The following is a 21182-nucleotide window of genomic DNA, read 5'->3' on the forward strand; positions in this document are numbered from 1 at the left end:
ATAAAATGTGAGTTGGTGGGGCAAAGGGAATTAGTCTGATTGATTTGTCTGTTTCACCTCGATAAGGCAGGTGAAGGAGGGGCAGATCTTCCAGTCATTAATGAAGGCATCGACCTCATGAGGTTTGAGTCAGGACGCTCTGTGGATCGGGAGCGGGAGTTGGTCCGCTCTAGCACAGGACGCTGTTCTGTTGATCTGGATCTTTGATATGGCTGTCTATCTGGTGCTTCACAATTCCTGTAATGTTAGTCAAAAAGCAGCTCAGTTGACCTTAACTGTTCTGTTAGTTATAAAATATGATGCTTGGGATTGATTTGGAGAAAAATCATTGTTAAATACATTTTGGTAACTTTTCTGAGTTCGCTTCTTGATAACATACAGTATTTATAGATGTATGCAGTCTCTTATCCAAAACTCTGGATAAATGGGCTAAAATGTTTTCTGTGTCTCAATAATGACTTTCCATGCTATAATCTGTTTCCAGGCAATTTCTCAGTAAAACACTATTATTTTGTTAACCAACTACACCAGTACACCAAACATTGAAGGAAAAAGTGATTTGATTAGAGAATATTAAGCCTAGTTGATGTTAATAAATTGCCTGGTTCTGCATTCTCGCTCATATAAGTAGTTCTTACTGATTACATTAGCTTCATTAGCACTACTCATATGAACAAGGGTTTGCAGGATAAGGCCCATAGTAAATATTTACAAGCTATATCTGATCTAATTACAGTATGTTGATGTCAGCTGTAAGAGTTAACTTCAGAAGCAAAGGACATCTGTTAATATATAGGCCATGCATTAAGGATGGCTTCATAAAGCTAGAGTACTCAATGTTCTGGTTAATAGAGACCTCTAGTACCACTATCAAAGTACACATTCAGATGTCCCATAGGGTAACATAAGATTTGTCTCTGGTAAAAGTTATCTTCCTGTTTTCTTGATCTAATGTATGGTGCCAATGTAATGACAGAAAGAGGAAAAAATTGAGACGTGAAAGGAAAAGATGGGCAAAAGAAAATAAGAGGTTCCAAAACAGCTGACTAAATTAAGATATAGTGCAAAATAATTTGTGGGGTTCATCTTCATTTGTACTGAAATAATTACTGGATTTCTATAGTACTTTTCTGTCTCAGGTCATTGTCTGATCCTTTTGCTTGCAAAGAGAAATACAAAGGGGAAAAAGTTGGCTAGCAACTTCCTTAATTATACACATCTATTTTAAATTTTAAAACTAGGTTGTACATATTAGTTGGGCTGAATCTGTAATCATTTGTACCTCACACACCTCCAATGGAGTTGATGGAATCTCGACAGAATTACAAACTCTTAACCTAATAGTACCTTTTAAGGCTCTTCCTACAGCTAAGTCCTGTATTTTACAATGAAGATAGTTAATAAGAAGAGTGACTGGATGGTGATTAAATGTAACAAAAAGTCAAGTTTTAATTAGTATTTTAAATAGAGAGAGAGACTGCAGGCAGCCTCATTATGAAGAGTCTTATGTTATTAACAGCATTATTTTTATAAAAGACTGTACTGAGGCAGAGCAAAGTTTTCTCTAGGGCTGCTAACTTTGCCGAGTGCTTTGATAAAAGGGTCATTAAAATGAATGTCTGTTCGCACCTTCCATAAGGTATAATTGAATTCATAGAAAACAAAATGAAATTCCCCCAGACAGGTCCAGAATAATGCCAGTCACCATTACCCTACTTCTAAAGCTCCCAACAAACAAAACACACCACAATGAGACACATAATGGTAACTATAAACTGAAGGCACTGACAATCAGGGGAGAAGTAAAACTAGCCTGGCACAAAACCACAAAGATTACCTCATGTCTTCTTCTGGCTCTATCAATTCTGTTTCTGAATGGGAAGCTTGATCAGCCAAAACATCCACTGTCTCGCTTCTTTAACATTGTGGATAAACAAAGAAGTGTAACCTTAGCTTTGTAATAGATGTTGCTTAGCTTAGATAACCATTTAAAGAAGGGTTTCAGTGCTACAAATGAGTAAAGGAGTCAAGCATCCACATGGTGGTGAAAAAATAAGCTTTCTTTGGTTACAGAAATAAATTCTGAAGAAAGCAATTCCCCCCTAGACCTGAATTATAAAAACAGTGCATGACTGAAGCCAGACTGTGCCTAGTCCTTGTGCAGGTGGGAAAGAGAAGGAGTTGGCACAAGGAACATCTCTCTCTCTTCCTTCTGCCTTCCACAATGGGGCCAAGCACAACAGGAGTTCTTATACTAAGGGAGTGAGAAAACTCTTGTAGCACTAGTGCTGCTTCCGTGCTCATCTCTGTAAAAGAGGCAATCTCTGCCCACTGTAGGAGTTGGGTTTGATGTCTGGGATCAGGCAGTGCCTGGTCCTTGCACCCTCTTCAGAAGGGGTGCACATGCTGTAATCTGCAGAAGAGATACAATGCCAACCAAAGAACCAGCTGCAGAAATGCAGCTCCACATCACCTATAATATATGGTTGTATTGGTCACAATCTGGCCATAACAGTGGATGGATGAAATTTTTTAAAACCCCTAAGTGACTTAGGGGCGTAAGTCCTACTGTCAATTGACTTTCAGTGGGACATGAGTGCCTGAGTAACTAAGGTGCTTTTGAAAATCCTATCCAATATGAATATAATTTATTGCATATGAACTACTGAAAGCCATTTTAAAGGGGAAAAATAGATAGTCAAAGTTAAAGCTATCCAACACCCACAGTATTACTTAAAGTGTTTTGAAACTCCTTTGCATTACCAATAGACTTTGTGCAAAGGTTTTCTTTTTTAAATCTAATGAAATGTCAGTATGGCCTCCCACTTCTCCTTTAGTACTACCTACTTCACCATCCTTCTGTCTCTACTGGCAAAGAGCATTCACTTTAGGTGGTCTATTCTCTTATCAGCGTGTGGGAGATTTGTGCATATAATTCTCCCACACACTGATAGAAGAATGGATCAGTAGGTGTTTACATCTTAACCAAGCATATCTATCACATTGACAAAGTTTCAGCTTTCTGTAAGGCACCATGTAGAACAGCACTCTGGCTATTCTAAGTTTAAAATAAACACTTTAAAAGGCCAAAATTTAGAATTACCAAGATGTTATAAGGAAAGTCACCCCTAGTATACAGTAATAATTGTAAATTCTGTTCACTAGCATCTAACTTGAAGGGTTACAATGCCTTGAGTTAACTACTAACTTATGTGCATTGGTTCATGCTCATATTCTGGGAATGTCCAAAGTTAATAGTTTTTTCGATACAGAAAGTTACCGTTTCTAATTTTTAATTATTCAAAAATGAATGTTACTTTTCTTAACAAGTAAAAAGGAGAATCTTCATCAAATGAATAAATAGTAACTTATCCAAGTGCATTTGTACAGAAGGACTTTTAGGAGGCAAACAACAGTGTATAATCATAAAAGCTGTCAGTGCATGCACACAGACATCTCACTATTTCCCAAAATGATTGGACGTTCTTCCCATATTTTAGCTGCCATCTCATGTGCAATATTAATTTTACTGTGCACAATACATAAAAAGTAGGTTATAGTAGTAGGCCAGTTAAAATCAGTTTGTTAAAATTTCAAAAGTAGTTAATATGTCCTTGTAACAAAGAACTGAAGAAAAAGAAGTATAAATGTACACTATGGAAGGGTTTTAATGCAACTTTTGTGATCATATCAGGCTTTCACTACTTCTAGAAACACTTAGCAAATAACAAGAGAAATACAAAAGGTACAATATCTAATAGTCACTACTTCAAGAATAGGCCAGCTATTATCCAATGGGATACCTGTCAGTGTCCGTGGAAGGTTGCTGGATTTCAATCCTTGGATATGCTGTTCTTCTACTATCTATAGGAACTCTGCTGTTTAGTCACAGACACAAGATCCTCTGTTAGCATAACATAAATAAGCATGTCTGCAAAAAGTGAGATTTCTAGTAATAACCATTGAGTCATGAATGTTGTAACAGGAAGTGTGTGAAGATGTGAAGAAGCAGTTCGTTGTAACAGCACAGAGATAGAGAAATACTGTAGCTAGTTAGAAGCTGCAGGTTAATTTCATTTTTATGAGGATCATAATCAAATAAGTATAAAGAAGCTTAACATAATATAAAAGTATGTTCTGGTATAGTATTTAGTGCAGAAAAGAGTTCAATGCTTGCATCTACTCTAGAAAATAAAATATAAATAAAGTAATGTATATGAATAGTCAATCAAATATTATATGGCATATAATATTGTGTGTGTTATAACTATATAGAGAATAAGTAATGATATAATATAAAAATTTTCAGTAGAACTACACTCATTATCTGACTCTTCATTGACATCAGTTTGGGATGGTTGCATTACATATGAACAATGCCATAAGTGAATTACACTAGTCATTCCAAGCAAGCGCCAACAAAACCTTTATGCCACACCACGGTCTCATGTCATCTGTTAATGTTAGAACTACTATTACAGAAATATTTTAAGAAGTTTTTAAAAACTGATTTGGTCCATTTTTTCCTATTTTTTCTTCCTATAATGCCAATTCGCTTAATTCTGTTGCCCATCTTTGACCTGAGCGGATAGTCAAATTTCAGGGCCTTGGGGACATTCTCCTTGGAAGCAGAAATTAATGAAGACTGGTATTCTTTAGAGTGACCATACAGCAAGTGTGAAAAATTGGGACGGGGGTGTGGGTAATAGGAGCCTATATAAGAAAAAGACCCCAAAATCGGGACATCTGGTCACCTTAGTATTCTTTGATGCAATCTTGTTTATTTATAAGGACTATACAAAGTCCTCCTTCAACAAATGAATGAGGAACCAAAAGAAAGAGAAGCAGTTTCTCAGTTTACAGCCCCAAGCCTCTTTAAGCCAACATGCCAAGAATCTCTCTCTCTAACTTTTCCCATGGTCACCCTGTGCTCACAGGCTCCTGCTGGACTTGCTTGCTTTTTGACTCTTTCTCTTTCTCTGTTCTCATCTGTTCTCAGCGTGCGTGTGTTCTGCTTTCCCTCACACACATCCACATATTTGATCATAATACCAAGTGGAATCTCCCACTCAACTGGTGCTGGTTTCCAGGCACACTCTATTTGACCTTGTTTTAGGTTTGGCCCCTTAAATATCTCTTACAACTATCTTAAATGAAGGGCGCATTCACACATCAGTTTGAATGAAGTTTTAACCCATTGCAAGGTTTTACCCAGCTCATAATAATACCATGAGTTCAACAACATAGGCCTTGGAAGAAAAGAGAAAAAATAACTAATACATTTTTAAAATACTTCTAAAAGTTACCTGAATAGCTTTTCCTTACATTATATCTCAGTTTAAATATTTAAAAAAAAACTCACTAACATCCAAGACTTGGTACAAGTAGAGTGTGTACTGTTCAGAAAAGGGATTCAGGACTTTCTAATTATTAATAAATCTTTCTAATAAATCTTCAGTTGTCACAGATCATATTTAATACAACTTTAAATGAAAGCAGACACAGCACCATGAGGTGATGACATTGTTTGCTTAATTTAAAGGATCCCACTTTCCACTTTTAGAGTATGTCTATACTACTCACCTTGAGCTAGCTGTCCTGTCAGGAGTGGGTAGGTTGAAGCCTGAGTGATGCTGATGCTCCAGCTATTAATGCGGCGAGGATGCAACAGCTCAAATTACAACAACTCAGCAGCAGCTAATCCAATCACTCTGCTAATCCAATCACTGTGCCACTAATCAAATCAATGTGTAACTCCAGTGCTGTTTTGAAGTGTGGTCCCTCTCATTCAAGCGACCATATCTTGAGTGCAGTAACCTGAGTGTACTAACTCAAGCTAACTGTTGCAGTGAAGACAAGCCCTAGCAGTTCTGTAGTGGACTCTGACAGCAGAAGGTCAGAGTGCACTACAGAACTTTTAGCGCACACTAGTGGGGTCCACAGCGCCAGTTAGTACTCAGCAGGCTACTGCACAGTAGATTTACACCCCATCTTGCCATGCACTATGTCTATGTGTGGACAAGCCCTAAGATTATTTCTCAAAAAATTAGCATACCAATCCCACATGGTACAGGGACCTCTGCATGCATACAATGGCATGGCTTGACTTATTTTTATTTCAGTATGGCTCCTTAATTTTAAATTTTAATACAAAAATCTTTGAAAAACCAATTTGAGTGGTTGGACATTTATGCAAGGTATCCTTTCACTATGTGAATATGAACAAATGTAAACACCCTTTTGCTATCATTTTGAATATATTAATTTAAAAAAAAAACACCCCAGGTTTCTTGTATTCATGGGACCTCTTCTCCCTCCTCCCACCACCTACAGAAACACAACTGTCTTTCAGCGGTGCTTTGTATCTCAACAACCACTTTTGGCTCTCTCCCTCTAATCTCGCTTCTCTTCTGCTGCCTTCTCCTCTCCCACAGCCCATTCCCTACAACTGAGTATACTAAACCTCCATCACTGTTAATAGAAATACTAAAATTATTCAAACATGAAAAACCAGAATGAAGTCTTACATTATATGTTTAAAATGATATTTTCCCCTAGGTAATTCAGTGTATACATAAATTCACCCACTCACTGGAAAGCTCTGAAATATTTAATTAAAATGGCACCTTAAAATGGAAAGATGTATATGCACAGTAGCAATTTTCAAAATTCCCTACTGACCATGTAATTTAATGAATGAGAAGCAAGGGCTATATCAGGCAATACAAACAGAAACAATGCCCAATAAGGGCTCAATTCCTTAAAGGCGCTGAAAACTCTAGTCCAACCCAGCAAAACACTTAACTACATGAGTATTCCCACTGATGTCAATGGGACCATCTCAGACTCAGAATTAAACGTGAGTGTTTTGCTGGACTGGGTTTGAGTGCACAGAACCTTTCAGGGTTGAACACTACATTTGGATGAAATACATGACATATAATTCAGCCTACAATAGTTAGTGACAAAGGTTCAGCCTCTGCTCTGAATTTCTGGGGTTTTGTTCCAAATCTTATATGCTACTAATAACACAATTTCTGATTTAATTTTCCTTTATTTTTCACTAGTAATTTGCTTTAAAAGACTGATACCCTGGGAGATCTTTAATTATAATTGTAAGAGTCCACAGAAAGGCTTTGATTCTGGAAAGATTTATGTATCTGCTTAACTTTATGCACCAGGCCGTAGTGCCATATGTCAATGGGACCACTTGCAGGGTGTAAATCTGGCTCCACTGAAATCAATGGGAGTGTTGCCATTGACTTTAAAAAAGGTCAAGATTTGGCCCAAAGTCCATGGAATTAATCCCTTATTTAATTCCTCTCATAATAATGTAATTAATTTCATTATTTGAAAATTTTGCATAATTAAGGATTTTTAAAATATTCAAAATATTCTTAATGGTCTGGTTAAATGTCAAATTGAACCATAGCTTCCCCAAACCAATTTTTGCTTTTTTTGTAACAGCTGTGCTGATCTTAATTAAAATTGGTACACAGGGTACCAACACAAACTGTTTCTTGAATTACAAACTTTGGTTATTTTTTCCTCTGATACCTTACCATATTAACCTCTATTATGAGCTGAGCCTAAAAAGATCAGATAAATAATAAAGGTATTCTAAGTTTCTAGTGCAACAAAATGGCTTAGACTTTCAACTTTTTTTTTTTTGCACTCCATAGCATTAGTTTAAATGGACCAAATTAATATTTTTTCTAATTTGGAGTTTAAAAAAAAACAAGACGGAGCTAGGACCTGCTACCTCAATTTTCAATACAAATATATTTTTATACTACAACTACTGATAGATCACTTAATTACAGATGTGCTGATGGAATCTTGTATTGACGGGAAACTGTCAAATTGGAAAACAAATAATCAGTGGAACATTTTGTACCTAATACCGTCAGAAGGAATATCTTATATATCTAGAACAGAAAAAGATAATAAAAAGCATTCATTTTTTAATCTCATTTGCATGGCTCATGCACTGTTTCAGGAGGAGCTCACATGCATGCTCTACCCCAGGCTCTGCAAGAGGATGTTCCCCATTACCAGTTAAACTGAAATTGAAAAGTCAGCAGGCAGGTGAGTGCACAGAAAGAAAAGGGACAGGAAAGGACGTTGGATGATGTTGCTCTGGGGCACAGCCAAAAGTCTGTTACAAACATAGCTGCAGAGCAGGAACACTGATTAATTTTTTTTTTACTTTTGTCATAATTCTCTGGGTGAGTGATGTTGGTGGCCTGTGATATACAAGGATGCCAGACTAGATGGCTAACAAAAAATTCTCATTAACACTGGAACACACAAAGCAAATACAAATTACTATTTTAGTTAAATCTTTAATCCTAAAGATATTAAAATAAGTGATCACGTATCTACAATTTCTTTCAATATACATGGTCAATCATTCACACTTGTACAGTCTATAATAATCAGATCAGCACAGCTTGAGACTTGTTCATCTGTTTTATACAGGCAAACATACATTTGACTAAATATTTCTGCAAAGTTAAATGTCTACTTTCTGCCGCTATAGAAAAATGAATAAATACACCATTTCCATACTAGAGACACAAATAATGTTACTAAAGAAACAAAATGAAAATATAACTTTTTACTCTTTCAATGGTTATGGAATTTTTCTACACTACTTTATAGTTGAAAAATTGGCACAATACATGTAGCATTTCAAATATCCATTTATATTTACAGGCTTTATTTTGTGTAATTTAAAACACATTTTTGAGATTTAAAATATTATAGGACAGAGACAGATAAGTGGTTATTATTTTTATATAATGAATTCGTATTTATCCTAAAATAAATGTAAGGCATTTTTACATAAAATTATTGTTAAAGAAAAGGAAAGAACACTGCAGGTCCACTGATGAAGACCTTAACCAGCCCTCACTACAGAAAAATTCCCAGTAAATCAATGAGAGTAAAGACTTCAGAACTGACCGCATCGCACTTGATCCCCCAAGATCCCACTCAACAAGCCCCCAATGGGGATGCTCACTGCAGTAAGAGCTGGTAGGATCAGGTCCAATTTCTTTAAGCTAAATTCAGTACTGGACTTAAATTTATCTTGTTCCAAATTGTATGTGTCCTTTGTCCACCATAATCCTTTTTCTCAAGAACAACCCGACATATTGAAAAGATTCACATAAAGTAGTTCAAGCATCATCACTGTTCTTTCTATCCTCATAATAGAAACCTTGTATAGAGACAAGCCAACAAATATGCCTTTTCTGGGATCAGTGGAGAAAGAAATGGAGGATGATTTACATGATGTCAGAAATAAAATTTGTTACTACAATTAGTCAACTCTACAAGCAGATTAGGAACACATATTTGGTAACATTACACTCTTTACTTACCCATAGTTTTCAGCTGAACCATTGACTACATGATCTGCCCATGAACTTGCACCATTGTACCACCTTTACAATGCAGTTAAAATAAAGAGGTGTTATAAATAAATATAGGTAATATTAAAAATACTATAATTCATGTGTCATATTTGCTTCTCACTAATCTGGAGATTTTTTTCAATTGCTTCCAATATGTTTTCTGCATTTCCTCTTCTTTGCTAAGAGGTATCAGGAAAAACAGCTGCTTTCTGGCAACAGTTATGTATACTTTTTCCAGATCTAATTCTCAACATATTTCAGTAAGTGAATTCTATCATTTTCAGCAAGTTTGCCTAACTATTAACTTCTTTCTTTAAGGTTTGATCCTTCAATGCTTTCGCATGCAATATTTCCATTGCCTTTAAGTCTTTGTGGAATACTTTTAAGATTAGACCATAGAGGGATAGTGTCAAACTTAAAAGCCATATACTGTAAGCCAAACCATTTTCTTTACCTATGTCCTAAAAACACCTCTAAAAAGTAAAGCATTTTTAAAAATGCTGTTTACTGTTATCTATTGACGATTTTTTTGGGTGGGATTTTTTATTTGTTTTGGAGGGAGGCGGAGGGGGGTGTTGCGTTTCATTAAGCCCCCACAATGAAAAATCAATGAAATGACAATCATTATTACTCTGCACTGCTCTAGATGAGCTAAATGATTTAAACACGTGTAATATGACATCAGCAACATCAGTCAAAAACAACATCAAGCGGTTTGTATAAAGGTTATTGTAGTGGGGTGGCCATCCCCCCTCCTGCCCTGAAGGGCTTAAAACAGCCCTGGGAGAGGGCTGTGGTAGGGGAAAACCTGGGCTCATTGGGGAAGTAGCCACAGCTGGGCCACACCCCAATCAGGCCACAGCTGGCCCTATAAAGAGTCTGTGGGCCGGGAGCAGAGGCAGTCTCTCTCTAGGCATAGAGAGAGAAGGGCCTGGATGCCTGGGACTTGAGTAAGGTACCAGAGTAGAGCAGTTCTGGGGAATGGGGCAAGGGAGCTGAGGAGCTCCCACCTGGAAAACCCCAGGCTGCAGGCCTAGCCAAAGGCCTGAAAAGGTACTGGGGTTGCAGTGGTGCAGCCCGGGGGTGGGTGAAGGCAGCAGGTTCAACCCCCCCCCCCTCCCACCAATGATGAGCAATATGGACTGCAGTCTGCTCCAGAGTGCAGGGGCTAGATGAGGACTGGCAGTGAACACTGAGGCAAGGTGGGGATAGAGGGTGGGGATTCTCCTGGGAGGGGAGCCCAGAGAGTGGGGTACTGCCAGGGAGCAGCACCCAAGGGAGAGGGGTACCCGGGGTCTGGGAGGGACACAGGGCCAGTGACACATTGGCCTGCAGAGGGTGCTCCAAGGCTGGAAAGCTAATTCCCATACCGGACCAGCAGGAAGCGCTGCAGGGCTGAGTTGCGCATCGCTACTGTTATGTTTGAATGGAAGCAGAATTGGAAAAAGAGACTCTGGGCAGATGGACTCACAACCTCTAAGTTAAATACCTGTCCTTCTTCCAAAAACCACATGACAATCTTCTTACCATTCATTACCCTAAAACTCTGGAAACGTGCAATTCACATAACTCTGGATTGAGAGATGGTGATGCACATCAACTTTGGTACTACATGGAATCCTCAGATCTCCTGCAAGTGGCCTGGGTATGAAGCATTGAGACTACAGTGGTTTCATGGATCAGTGATCTTCTGAAGATGGTGAACAAGAACCAGGACTGGGATTTTCAAAGAAGTCTATGGGATCCTTGAAAACCAAAGGGAGTTGGATGCCTAATTTCTCTGGGCTCAATTGAAAATCCCAGACCAAGTGTCCATGCTGAACTTCTTAGTGATTTTGATACTGTTGAGCACAAGGTATTTGCTGAAACTATTGCAAAACATGGCAAGAATGAATGGAGTAGTTCTTGAGTAACACAGTTCTTTCCTCTGAGGTCTCAGGGTGTAGAATTGGAGCAATCTCATGTGGGGTATCACACAATTCTGCTGTCTCCCTTCCTGATCAATGTGTATATTAGGTAGTTAAGGGAAGAAAATGAAGTGGAATGGACTTAACTTGCATCTTTACTATGTGGATGTCACTCAGCAGTTCATCTCCATTTCATATCAAACTTGGCTAGAGCAGTTGATGGGGTTATGTAGTATCTGGCCAGGACCAAGACTTGGATGAGGCAACTTACACAGAACCCACCAGCTTCTGGATCACAGATTGGCAACTTTTGTCACGCAGCCCATCAGGGAAATCCGCTGGCAGTTCACCAGTCCAGGCCAATGGGGCTGTGGGAAGTGGCATGGGGCCAAGGGATGTACTGGCCGCCGCTTCCCGCAGTCCCTGGTGGCCTGGAATGGTGAACCGTGGCCCGTGGGAGCTGCGATTGGCTGAACCTGCAGATGCTGCAGGTAAACAAACCGTCCTGCCCGCCATTGGATTTCCCTGACGTGCCAAAGGTTACTGGTCCCTGTTCTGGATTATCAGGCAATAGCAGAAGGCAAGAGTGCTCCTGATCATGTGTGCTTGACCAACATGTTGCAAACTTTTGTTTCAGGTTCAAAATTTGTATCAGTGATCTGCTATTTTGTCAACTCAGGTTTGGATTACTGCAATGCATGCCACAGGAGCTACTTCTTAGGACTGCTCTGAAACCATAGAACATGATGGTCCATTCATTAAAGGGTGTTTCTTAGAGGAGGTGTGTTATCCTTGGTGATCTTCACTGATTTTTCAATCCATTTCTGGTTTTAATCTGTAACGCCTTAACTGGGTTGGATCTTTGGTTACCTTTGAGATTCCATCTCTTTTCATATTTTAACATGACAATTTAGATCATCTTAGGCACTCAGTATCTTAGTTAAATTGGGAGAATGCTAGGGGTGGGGGAGAGGTGCATTTTCAGTTAGGGATCCTCAACTGTGAAATCAGATTCTCATATCAGTTTGCTAAACTGAGAATTTGTTTACTTCCAGGTTATACTGAAATGCCCATTTGTTCCCTCGACCTTTTCCTTCGGGATAGGAGTAAGCTGATGGGTTAGGGTTTGATAAAGTTCTAATTGTGGCTTGATCTCATGGATTTGGTGCAACTGAGTTGGTTTGATTTTTGTTTTGTTTTTCTATCTCAGGTGTTTTGGACTGGATGTAGATGCATCCAGAGCAGTGGATGAGACCATTTGTTAAAAATTGCAATACATACATAAAATACAGTCAACTCCTGTTGTCTGCATGATGGCTCCATGGCCTTGGAATGGCTCATATTCCATTCTATCTCAATGACCTTGCCTAATAAGTAATTTACATTATGATAATGATTATGCTTACATTTATTTTTAATTATTTATAATATAATAATTTTAGGAAGAGAAGTGGCATTTCTTGAAGGAAATCTAGCTGAAGTTCTACACCATATCTTAAAAACAAAGTAAGGAATGGATGTCACTCAGCAAGGAAAAAAGGAGATGGAACACCTGGATACCCAGAGAAGAAGAGTTTTTCTACCTGAGTTAAATTCAACCCTTTTTGTGTCTTTATTTTTATTAATAACAGCATTTAAAACGAAATCAGTGCTGTATTAATTATAAAGTTGCCATAGTGGCTGTTTATGAAATGATCAAGACCATCTTGATTTTAGAAAATTAACTGTTTGGATTAATTATATTTTAATAACTATATCAATAAAACATCAAACCTCTATTTAAAAATACTGTAGAGGTCTTTTACTATAGACAATTGTAATCTATAAATACAAATCTAAATTTTGCAAAAGGGATATAAATATGATTGTATTTGTGTATGATGTTTGAATGTAGACTAAATTGTTGTTGTTAATGAGTTACCAATTCTCTCAACTTTTCTCACACTTTTGAGCTGACTAGATGTAGTCTCAGAATTGTGCAAATTTTCAGATGTCCCTCCTAAATTTTGGAGGGACAATAGTGACTTAGTCTTCAGTTCAGCAAAGAACTCAAGCATGTGCTTAATCACACTGAAATCAATGCAACTACTTGTATGCTTAAAGTTAAGCATATACTTAAGCATTTTGCTGGATCAGAACCTTAAAATAATACAACTGAGAAAACTACACTGCCCTTTTAACAATAAAATTACGTGAAAATCCTAGATATGTGAAGCATATTGAAATTAAGGGGGAAACCACCTAACTCACCTATATTGTTGGTATTTTCCCCCACTCCTCCCTACCAATAAACAAGTTTCCAGGTAACATTTGTACTTAAAATACAGAAAGTAGTTCATGTAGTGCTAAAATAACATTTAACTTTTCAAACCACGAAGCCTGATTGCTCCAAATATAAACAAATACTCCATGAAATGCATTGCAAATCTCAGTATCATGATTCTTGGCCAATTCATAATTCTACAGTACACTGCTCACAAAATGTTATATTACTAAAAATTATCTATTTCTACTATATAAATGAAAATACCTTTCAGGAGTATGGGTAGTGTCGTCATAATATGTATTAGGCACTCTTCTCTCCTGCCTAGTCCTCCTGAATATGAAATAAATAGCACAGATATTTTAGACATTTTAATAGTGCCTTATAATTGAGTGTTTTTCCTTGTTGTATCATAGAGATGATGTACATACAGTATGCTAGTCCACTTCCTGTACAGCAATAGCTACTAAAAACATAAATATTCAAAGCCAAATTAATTAATTTTTTTTCACATTCAATTAGTATTCAGCCATGATTAATAATGTATTCAGGCCTTGTGAGCTATACAAAGGTTTTTTCTATCAGCTCAGTCATATCAGCATGTAAGTGGTGTTTAAGCAAGTGAGTATTTCAGCAAAAATAAGATATGGTTGGATGTTGTAAAATTCCATGATTGCTAACAGAAATCAAAAGTTCATTTCCTTACTGTAAAGTGGAGCAATAAAATAGCTGAATGGATGAGAAATACATCTCCTGTACCTACACGCATAAATCAGCTTCCATTGTTCTCCAAGCACAATCCCTTCAATGTAAACAAAAAGGATGAAAATAAAAGGGTCATGAAGGCATATTAAAAGAATAAAAACCAATGTGGTCTCTTAAGTGATGAAGCTGGGCTTTGAGATGCCAGATGAGAAGGGAAGCATTCAAAAGAGTCCACCCAAAACTCAAGTTTGATATGAGTGTGACTAGTGAATATTGGCATAGCTAGACTAGATACACAAAATGTTTTCCTTTTAAAATGAATTTGTAATAAAAATGTTGAGAACATTATGCTATACTTTTGAGTTCTTCTGAGTCTATTTAAAGGGAGTGACTGTGGAAGTGTGAACTGTGATCTGAACCAAAATCATTGTATTGAGATTGTGAATAAGGAAAGAAATGGAGGAGGAAAGCAGCTGAACAATTTCCCAAGTTTTTATAAAAGGGCAAGTAAAACTCTGAAAGGCCAGCTGACTTTGATCTGAGTAGAAATTAAGTGCTGTGTGGTAAACTGGGGTACCAACTAGTTCAACCATCTGGGCTATTACATTAAAAGAGGTCAACTACAAGTTGGAAACCAGGAGTTCATGAATTAACACAGTATCCTGGTATTAATGGGTTCCAAACAAAAGACAACCTGCAGTAATAGCAAACTGCCATAAAGAATGGCTATTGAAAGATCTAAGACAGTTTGATGTGGCATAGGTTCCCTTTTTGTTTGTGAACAAAGATCTTGAGAGCTATACGTGAAGTAAAAGTAGATTTTTACTCTGGAGACACAGGTGGACTCAAATGGCAGCTAAGTCACTGAAAGACATAAAGAAAGCTGAAATGGTTAGAGACCAAATTAAATGATTATCAGGAGAGTTATGAAAAGCTGCAAACCTGTATGGAATGGAGACATAATATAAAGGAAGGCTGAAGAATACAACATCTAGAAAAACTAGAAGCTAAAGGAAGAGCAAAAGAGGAACACGCAGGCAGCCATCTCAAACTGATATCAACAACGGCTAGTCTAATTGACAAGAAAGGAGATTCCAATGAGGAGAGCTCACGGGAGGTAAGTAGCTGGCCCTGAATGATTAACAACAAGCACTGCACGGCAACCATCAAATAGACAGAAGCAGCAAGTAATCCTGGTTAATGAGTTCCTAGTGAAAAATATGCTACAAGATACCTTTGGGCCAGAAAAAAACAGGACTGCCTGCCTTTTCCTGGAAGTCAGTACAAAATATGGTATAAAATAATGCTTGATATCCTTATGAACTGTGGAGAATTCCCAGTGATTGTAATCCATGTGAGAATAAATGACACCTGTGAAGAAATATTTAGCATAATGAAGAATGACTTCAAGAACTGAATTTGGAATTGATGTAGCTTGTCTTCTCAGACATTCAGTGTTATGTGAAAGAGGTATGAGACTAATAGTGAAGACTAACAGTATAAAAAAAGTGGTATTTGGATTTAAGGAACAGTTCTTGAGGAGAGGCAATTGCATGAATTAGCCAGTCTTCACGCTGGTTGTAAATTGGATTCAGACGTGGTAGTGCTTGTTAGACAGGTGTTAAACTAAATATGAGAAGAGCAGGAAAGATTTTGCATAACTGAATAAATTTTTCATGTACTCCCAAAACACGAACTCAAAACAAGAAAGAAGATTTAAACTATTTTGATTTTTTAACAGATACTGAAGAATAACATAAGTACTGTGCATTAATTAGCACTCAAGTGTCTATGAACAACGGTCAGAATACAGAAGAAAAACAAGAAAAAATAGGACAAATGATGGAGAGTATAATCTATTAGATTTAACTAAAACTTGGTGAGATGATTCTCATAACTGGAATGTCAACATAGATAGATACATACCACTTGGATTTTAGAGATCGACACTCTGAACCTCAATAGGCCATTTTGATAGTTGAATTAAGCCTGCACAGGGCTATTTTTGCTTTACTAGATTTCTTTTCTGACTCCAGCTGAAGTTTGTTACAACTACTCAGGGCTTTGAGCAAAGTTTCAAACTATCCCACAGTTCACATATGGGTTTTCTGTTATACATAAACATACTTTCATGTTCTAGCATTACTGTTCAAAATTTTTCTCTTTTAGGTGACTAGTACAGGTGCTAAAATGAAAACTCTCAGAGTGAGATCCTGAGCTAGTATAAATTGGTATAGCTCCATTCTTCAGTTATGTTGATTTATACCATCTGAAGATCTGGCCCACAGTCTGAAATCAGACTCAGACAAACCAGGGTAACTGATTTTTTATTATGTAAAAATAAACTAATGAATTAAGATAGCTATTTTAATTGGCTAAATTCTTTTCACGCTTTCAAGAAATGCTTTATATATGCAACAATTTGGTTGAATTGTCTCTGTCTTCTTGAATCACAAGATTGTGATTCAGAAGATCTGGAGCCAGATCCTCATCTGTTATACATCAGCGTAGCTCCAGTGACTTTAATGGAGCTATGCAGAATTATACCAGTGGAGGATCTAGCCCCAGAAATATATTTCCTGCTCTGCTGTGAAATTGTTATGTGATCTCTGGCAAGCTGCATACCCTCTTTCTCTCTGTGCCTTTGTTTCCCCATTTGTAAACTGGGAATAATCACACACAGAGTAATGTTGTGAGGCCTGAATTATATTTGTAAGCAATCTTGAGGGCTTCAAATTGAAGATACTTTGGAAGTTGTAATCTGATTATTATTTTTCTCTTTTTGGTTACACAGCAGTGACTGAGGTACCTTTTGAATATTCTGTGTAATTTGGAGATAATACTAATGTGTCTGTTGCTTAACTTGTTTACATGTTGATCTAAACAGCAAAAAGCACTATTTCTTCATATTAAATGCCAGAATCATACCTATAAAGCAAAATAACTTCAATGCAAAAGTTTCACCTGAGTCTGAAAGGCTGTTAGGGAGCCCTTTAAAATATAGCTGTAGAGGATTTAATGAACAAGATTGCTTTAGGCTAACAAGTAAAATAGAAGATTCAAGCAGAGAAGAATGCTTCTGGATCATCTGTTTATGATTAAGGGGGAACTAATAGAGAATGTGGGAATAATGAGGATGCTTAATACCACTGGCTGTTAATTACGTGCATACACCATAATAATCAACGGGTTCAAAGGCTACAGAAGTACAACACCTACTTAGATAATCAGCACAGCAGATTTGAGAAATTAATAAATCTAGTGAGTAAATTGCAATGGGAGGACGTAAAATGCAACAATGGGGAAGAATACTAAAAGACTTCATCAAGATACAACAGGGCACAATAACCCACAATTCCTATGAAGAATCCAAAGTACAAAATGCGGCTAATTTAGTTTCAAGAAGGACTGCTCAGTGCTCTGAGGTTAAAAAAAAAACCCTACTTGTAACAGCTTACATACTCTGCTGTATAAATCTCTCTAAACTCTGATTAACCCACTTTATGTTCTCTCGGAGCTTTACCAAAATTCCCAGATAAAAATCTGCATATAAATCCAAAATCTTTTTTTAAAAAGGAACCATAGTCCTCATATTAGGCAAAATAAACTGTAAGAAGCTTGCCAAGTAATAGCTATTTTTATACACACACACACACACACACAAACACTATTAAAGGAAGAAAACATTATAAAGGAAATAAAGTAGCTATATTAAAAATTAATGATCATTCAAAATTTTCGTGAAGGAGTCAGATTCTAATCTCAGATGTACAGGGCATATTGCCATTTATATGAATACATATTCTGTTTTGTTCCTGAGCAAGAGCAGATATTTAGTTGCACAGTGAAATTGCTTTATTAGTGTCATGCTCCCTAGAAACAGAATACAGGACTTTTTTCTGTCAGGACAACGATCCCCAAGAACATTTCTATGCAAAGAATGACCTGCTCTACTTGCTTTGACTCGTACACCCAACAATAACAGCTAATCTACAAACCTAACTGTGAAACTTTAAGCAACTTAACATATCTTTTGCTCTTGCACCCAGAAGTGCAAGTCTTATCATTATCACAACTACTGTACACCACAGACAAGACACCATAACTTAAACTCTTTCCCCCTTTCATGCTTCTGCCCACACCCCTTTACCAGATTACCTCCCCCATCCTGCACCTACGCAAGGAGTTGTGAATGCCTGGTGTAGTAATTGGTTTGGCTTGGAGACCGTAGGTTGGTAAAATGGTAAAGTGATCCAGTTAAAGTGGATGATGGAAGACTGGCATCCCCAGAGGGGACAGAGTTCATACTGTGGTGCATTGCTGTGATGACAGAGAGGGACAGTCTCCTCTGCTCTGAGTTCCAGTTGTCCATGCCACAGTGACTGGTGGTAGCCAGGAGGAGCAGGCTTGCAGCCCTGGCAGGACCATACTTTGTGCAGTGTTTTTGGAGACAAGTGAACCATTGTATCATATATATTAATAATATAATCTGCCTGAGGCTAACAATCATCATGGAAAGTTTTAGCTGAAATGGTCTGGCAAAGTTATAACCACCTGAAAACAGAATCTTGTAATAGAAAGTGTTAGGAAAGTTTCTTCTTAGCGTGTGTGCAACGTGCCTCAAATGGCATGTGGCCAGGATTCATCACTGAATTTGGTCCACTGGTTGGATCATTAGCTTCCCCAGTCAGGGACAGGCACTGATGGGGAGTGTGACATGAACGCATGCAGCACTGCCTTGAGAACTCTGTCTGCGCAGTTATGGCAGAATTAACCTACTATTAATTCACTTGGAGAATGTGGCACAAGCCACAAAAACAACAAAATCTATGGTGATGATTTATTAATCATTCAATTTAGAATAGCCAAACTCTACTTTAGGTAGCTTCCTAGGTAACAGCATTTCAGGGTGTTCAGTCTCATAACTCATAGACTTTAAAGCCAGAAGGAACCATCATGATCATCTAGTCCGACCTCCTGCACATTTTAGGCCACAGAACCTCTCCCACCCACTCCCTCCTGTAATAGAGCCATAACCTCTGGATGAGTTACTGAACTCCTCAAATCATGATTTAAAGTCATAAAGTTACAGATAATCCACCTTTTCCACTAGTTTAAACCTGCAAGTGACCCGTGCCCCATGCTGCAGAGGAAGGCGAAAACCCGCCCCCCGGTCTCTGCAATCTGATCTGGGGGAAATTCCTTCCCAACCCCAAATATGGTGATCAGTTAGATCCTGAGCACGTGGGCAAGACCCACCAGCCAGATACCTGGGAAAGAATTCTCTGCAGTAACTCAGAGTTCTCCGCACCTATTGTCCAATCACCAGCCAATTAAATTTTACATAGGCAGGCAGGCAGAGCTTGTCAAGCTGTCCTGACATGGAAGGGTCCTGAGAGGAATTGTCATGCCAAGGAAATGTATGAGAAGGAATATTTGAACAAGGTACCGTTGGGATTTGAAGAGTTCTGTGGAACTGTAAAAATTCTGGCTACCATTTTATTTTTGTTTTTATCTTGAAGCCAGTTCTACAGCTACTAATGGGATTTGATTTTATGCTGTTTTAATACAAATCAAAGCTTTAAAAATTCTATGAGGATTTGTCCTTCTGATTGAGTGAGACCAAGATGGCAACCATGAGCGAGTGTAATGCACTTCTTCCTGCAATGGACAAGTGCAAAAGAGCTACATATCAGCTCCTCCTTTAAAGAAATGGCAATATCTGCCATTAAGTATACTAAATGAGATTAGACTCTGGCCTTAATAATTTCATAGCATGTTGGAGTGATATCTTCATATTGTAGCATTCCTACAAAACCATTCAGACATTTTTTTATACATTTAGTGTTTTGTAGCAAGAACTGTATGCTAATAATCTGTTCCCAATGCAGCGCCATACTAGCACTTCTTGTTACTTACTACAAGGTAGTGCAAAATATGCTATGTGAATTTAAAGTGTAATAGCTATTCTGCATAAATCCCCATGTCAACTCTTATTCTGCAGAGCGCTTTTTTTTTTTTTTTTTTTTTTTTTTTGCAGTTTAGCTTAATCCACTTCCAAATGCACTAGCTATGTCGGGCTATTTCCCCATGTAGACAAGCCTTAGAGGCAACTATATTCCACATGTAATATTTTATATTCACTGATATTGGCTAAATAATAAATTAGCTACTATGGGCTAAACTTCTTTCTGCCTCATCTTTGCCATCTATAAAACAGAGTGAATAATGTTCCCTACTACAGATGGGTGTTGTGAAACTAAATTAATTAATGCATGTGAGGTACTCAGAAACTATTGAATGAGAACTTTAGAAATACCAATAATTAAAATGAATGAGTAATAAAAACATACTTTACAAGTATTAAAAAAATCTCTGCCAGAATTTTTCAAACAAACAAAGAATTTTCAAGAATTTAACCTTTGTCTCCAATTGGAGCAGAGTTAGGACAGCAATGAGCACTTTTAAAAATCCCAACCAAAAATTTACGCGCTATTAAAAACCCCTTATATTTATTAATACACTCTGTTTTCTAAATATGGCTGTTCCTTTTAGCAAACCATTCAGTTTTTCTTAGTATTTAAAGATATAAATATACTTCTACATAATAAATCTTAGATTAATATATTTGCCAAATAATAACAGTATATTGTACCGTATCTTTATTGTATAAATGTACTGCTGAAAAAATACATTGTTTAGATCTGAACCTGAATGGATTACTGTCTACCTAAGTATAAATGGGAAAATAAATAATATACTCCACAACAATTATACCTCTCAAGATCACAGTAAGCACCCTCAGAATAAGTACGACACATCTTACGGGAACGGAGTAATCTGATTGCATCTTCACAAAAGAGAGGATACATTTTGTGATCCTTGCTG

At 37.4% G+C, this 21182-nt stretch overlaps 1 protein-coding gene across 18 annotated transcripts in view; it reads right to left on the reverse strand.

The window, feature by feature from the left end:
- RIMS2 (regulating synaptic membrane exocytosis 2) overlaps positions 1 to 21182 on the reverse strand; it is a 799605-nt gene that overhangs the window by 211037 nt on the left and 567386 nt on the right. For 17 of the 18 annotated variants that reach the window (XM_045004549.1, XM_045004555.1, XM_045004557.1 and 14 more), the window contains 6 exons: positions 21072 to 21179; positions 13857 to 13922; positions 9387 to 9449; positions 3804 to 3878; positions 1838 to 1915; positions 58 to 237 (listed from right to left, as the gene is read on the reverse strand). In XM_045004549.1, the coding sequence (XP_044860484.1) occupies positions 58 to 237; positions 1838 to 1915; positions 3804 to 3878; positions 9387 to 9449; positions 13857 to 13922; positions 21072 to 21179 (570 nt within the window). The remainder of the gene's footprint in view (positions 1 to 57; positions 238 to 1837; positions 1916 to 3803; positions 3879 to 9386; positions 9450 to 13856; positions 13923 to 21071; positions 21180 to 21182) is intronic. The other variant, XM_045004559.1, reaches the window with a different exon arrangement.

The sequence above is a fragment of the Mauremys mutica genome, chromosome 2 (assembly GCF_020497125.1).
Source record: "Mauremys mutica isolate MM-2020 ecotype Southern chromosome 2, ASM2049712v1, whole genome shotgun sequence".
NCBI classification, from domain to species: Eukaryota; Metazoa; Chordata; order Testudines; family Geoemydidae; genus Mauremys; species Mauremys mutica.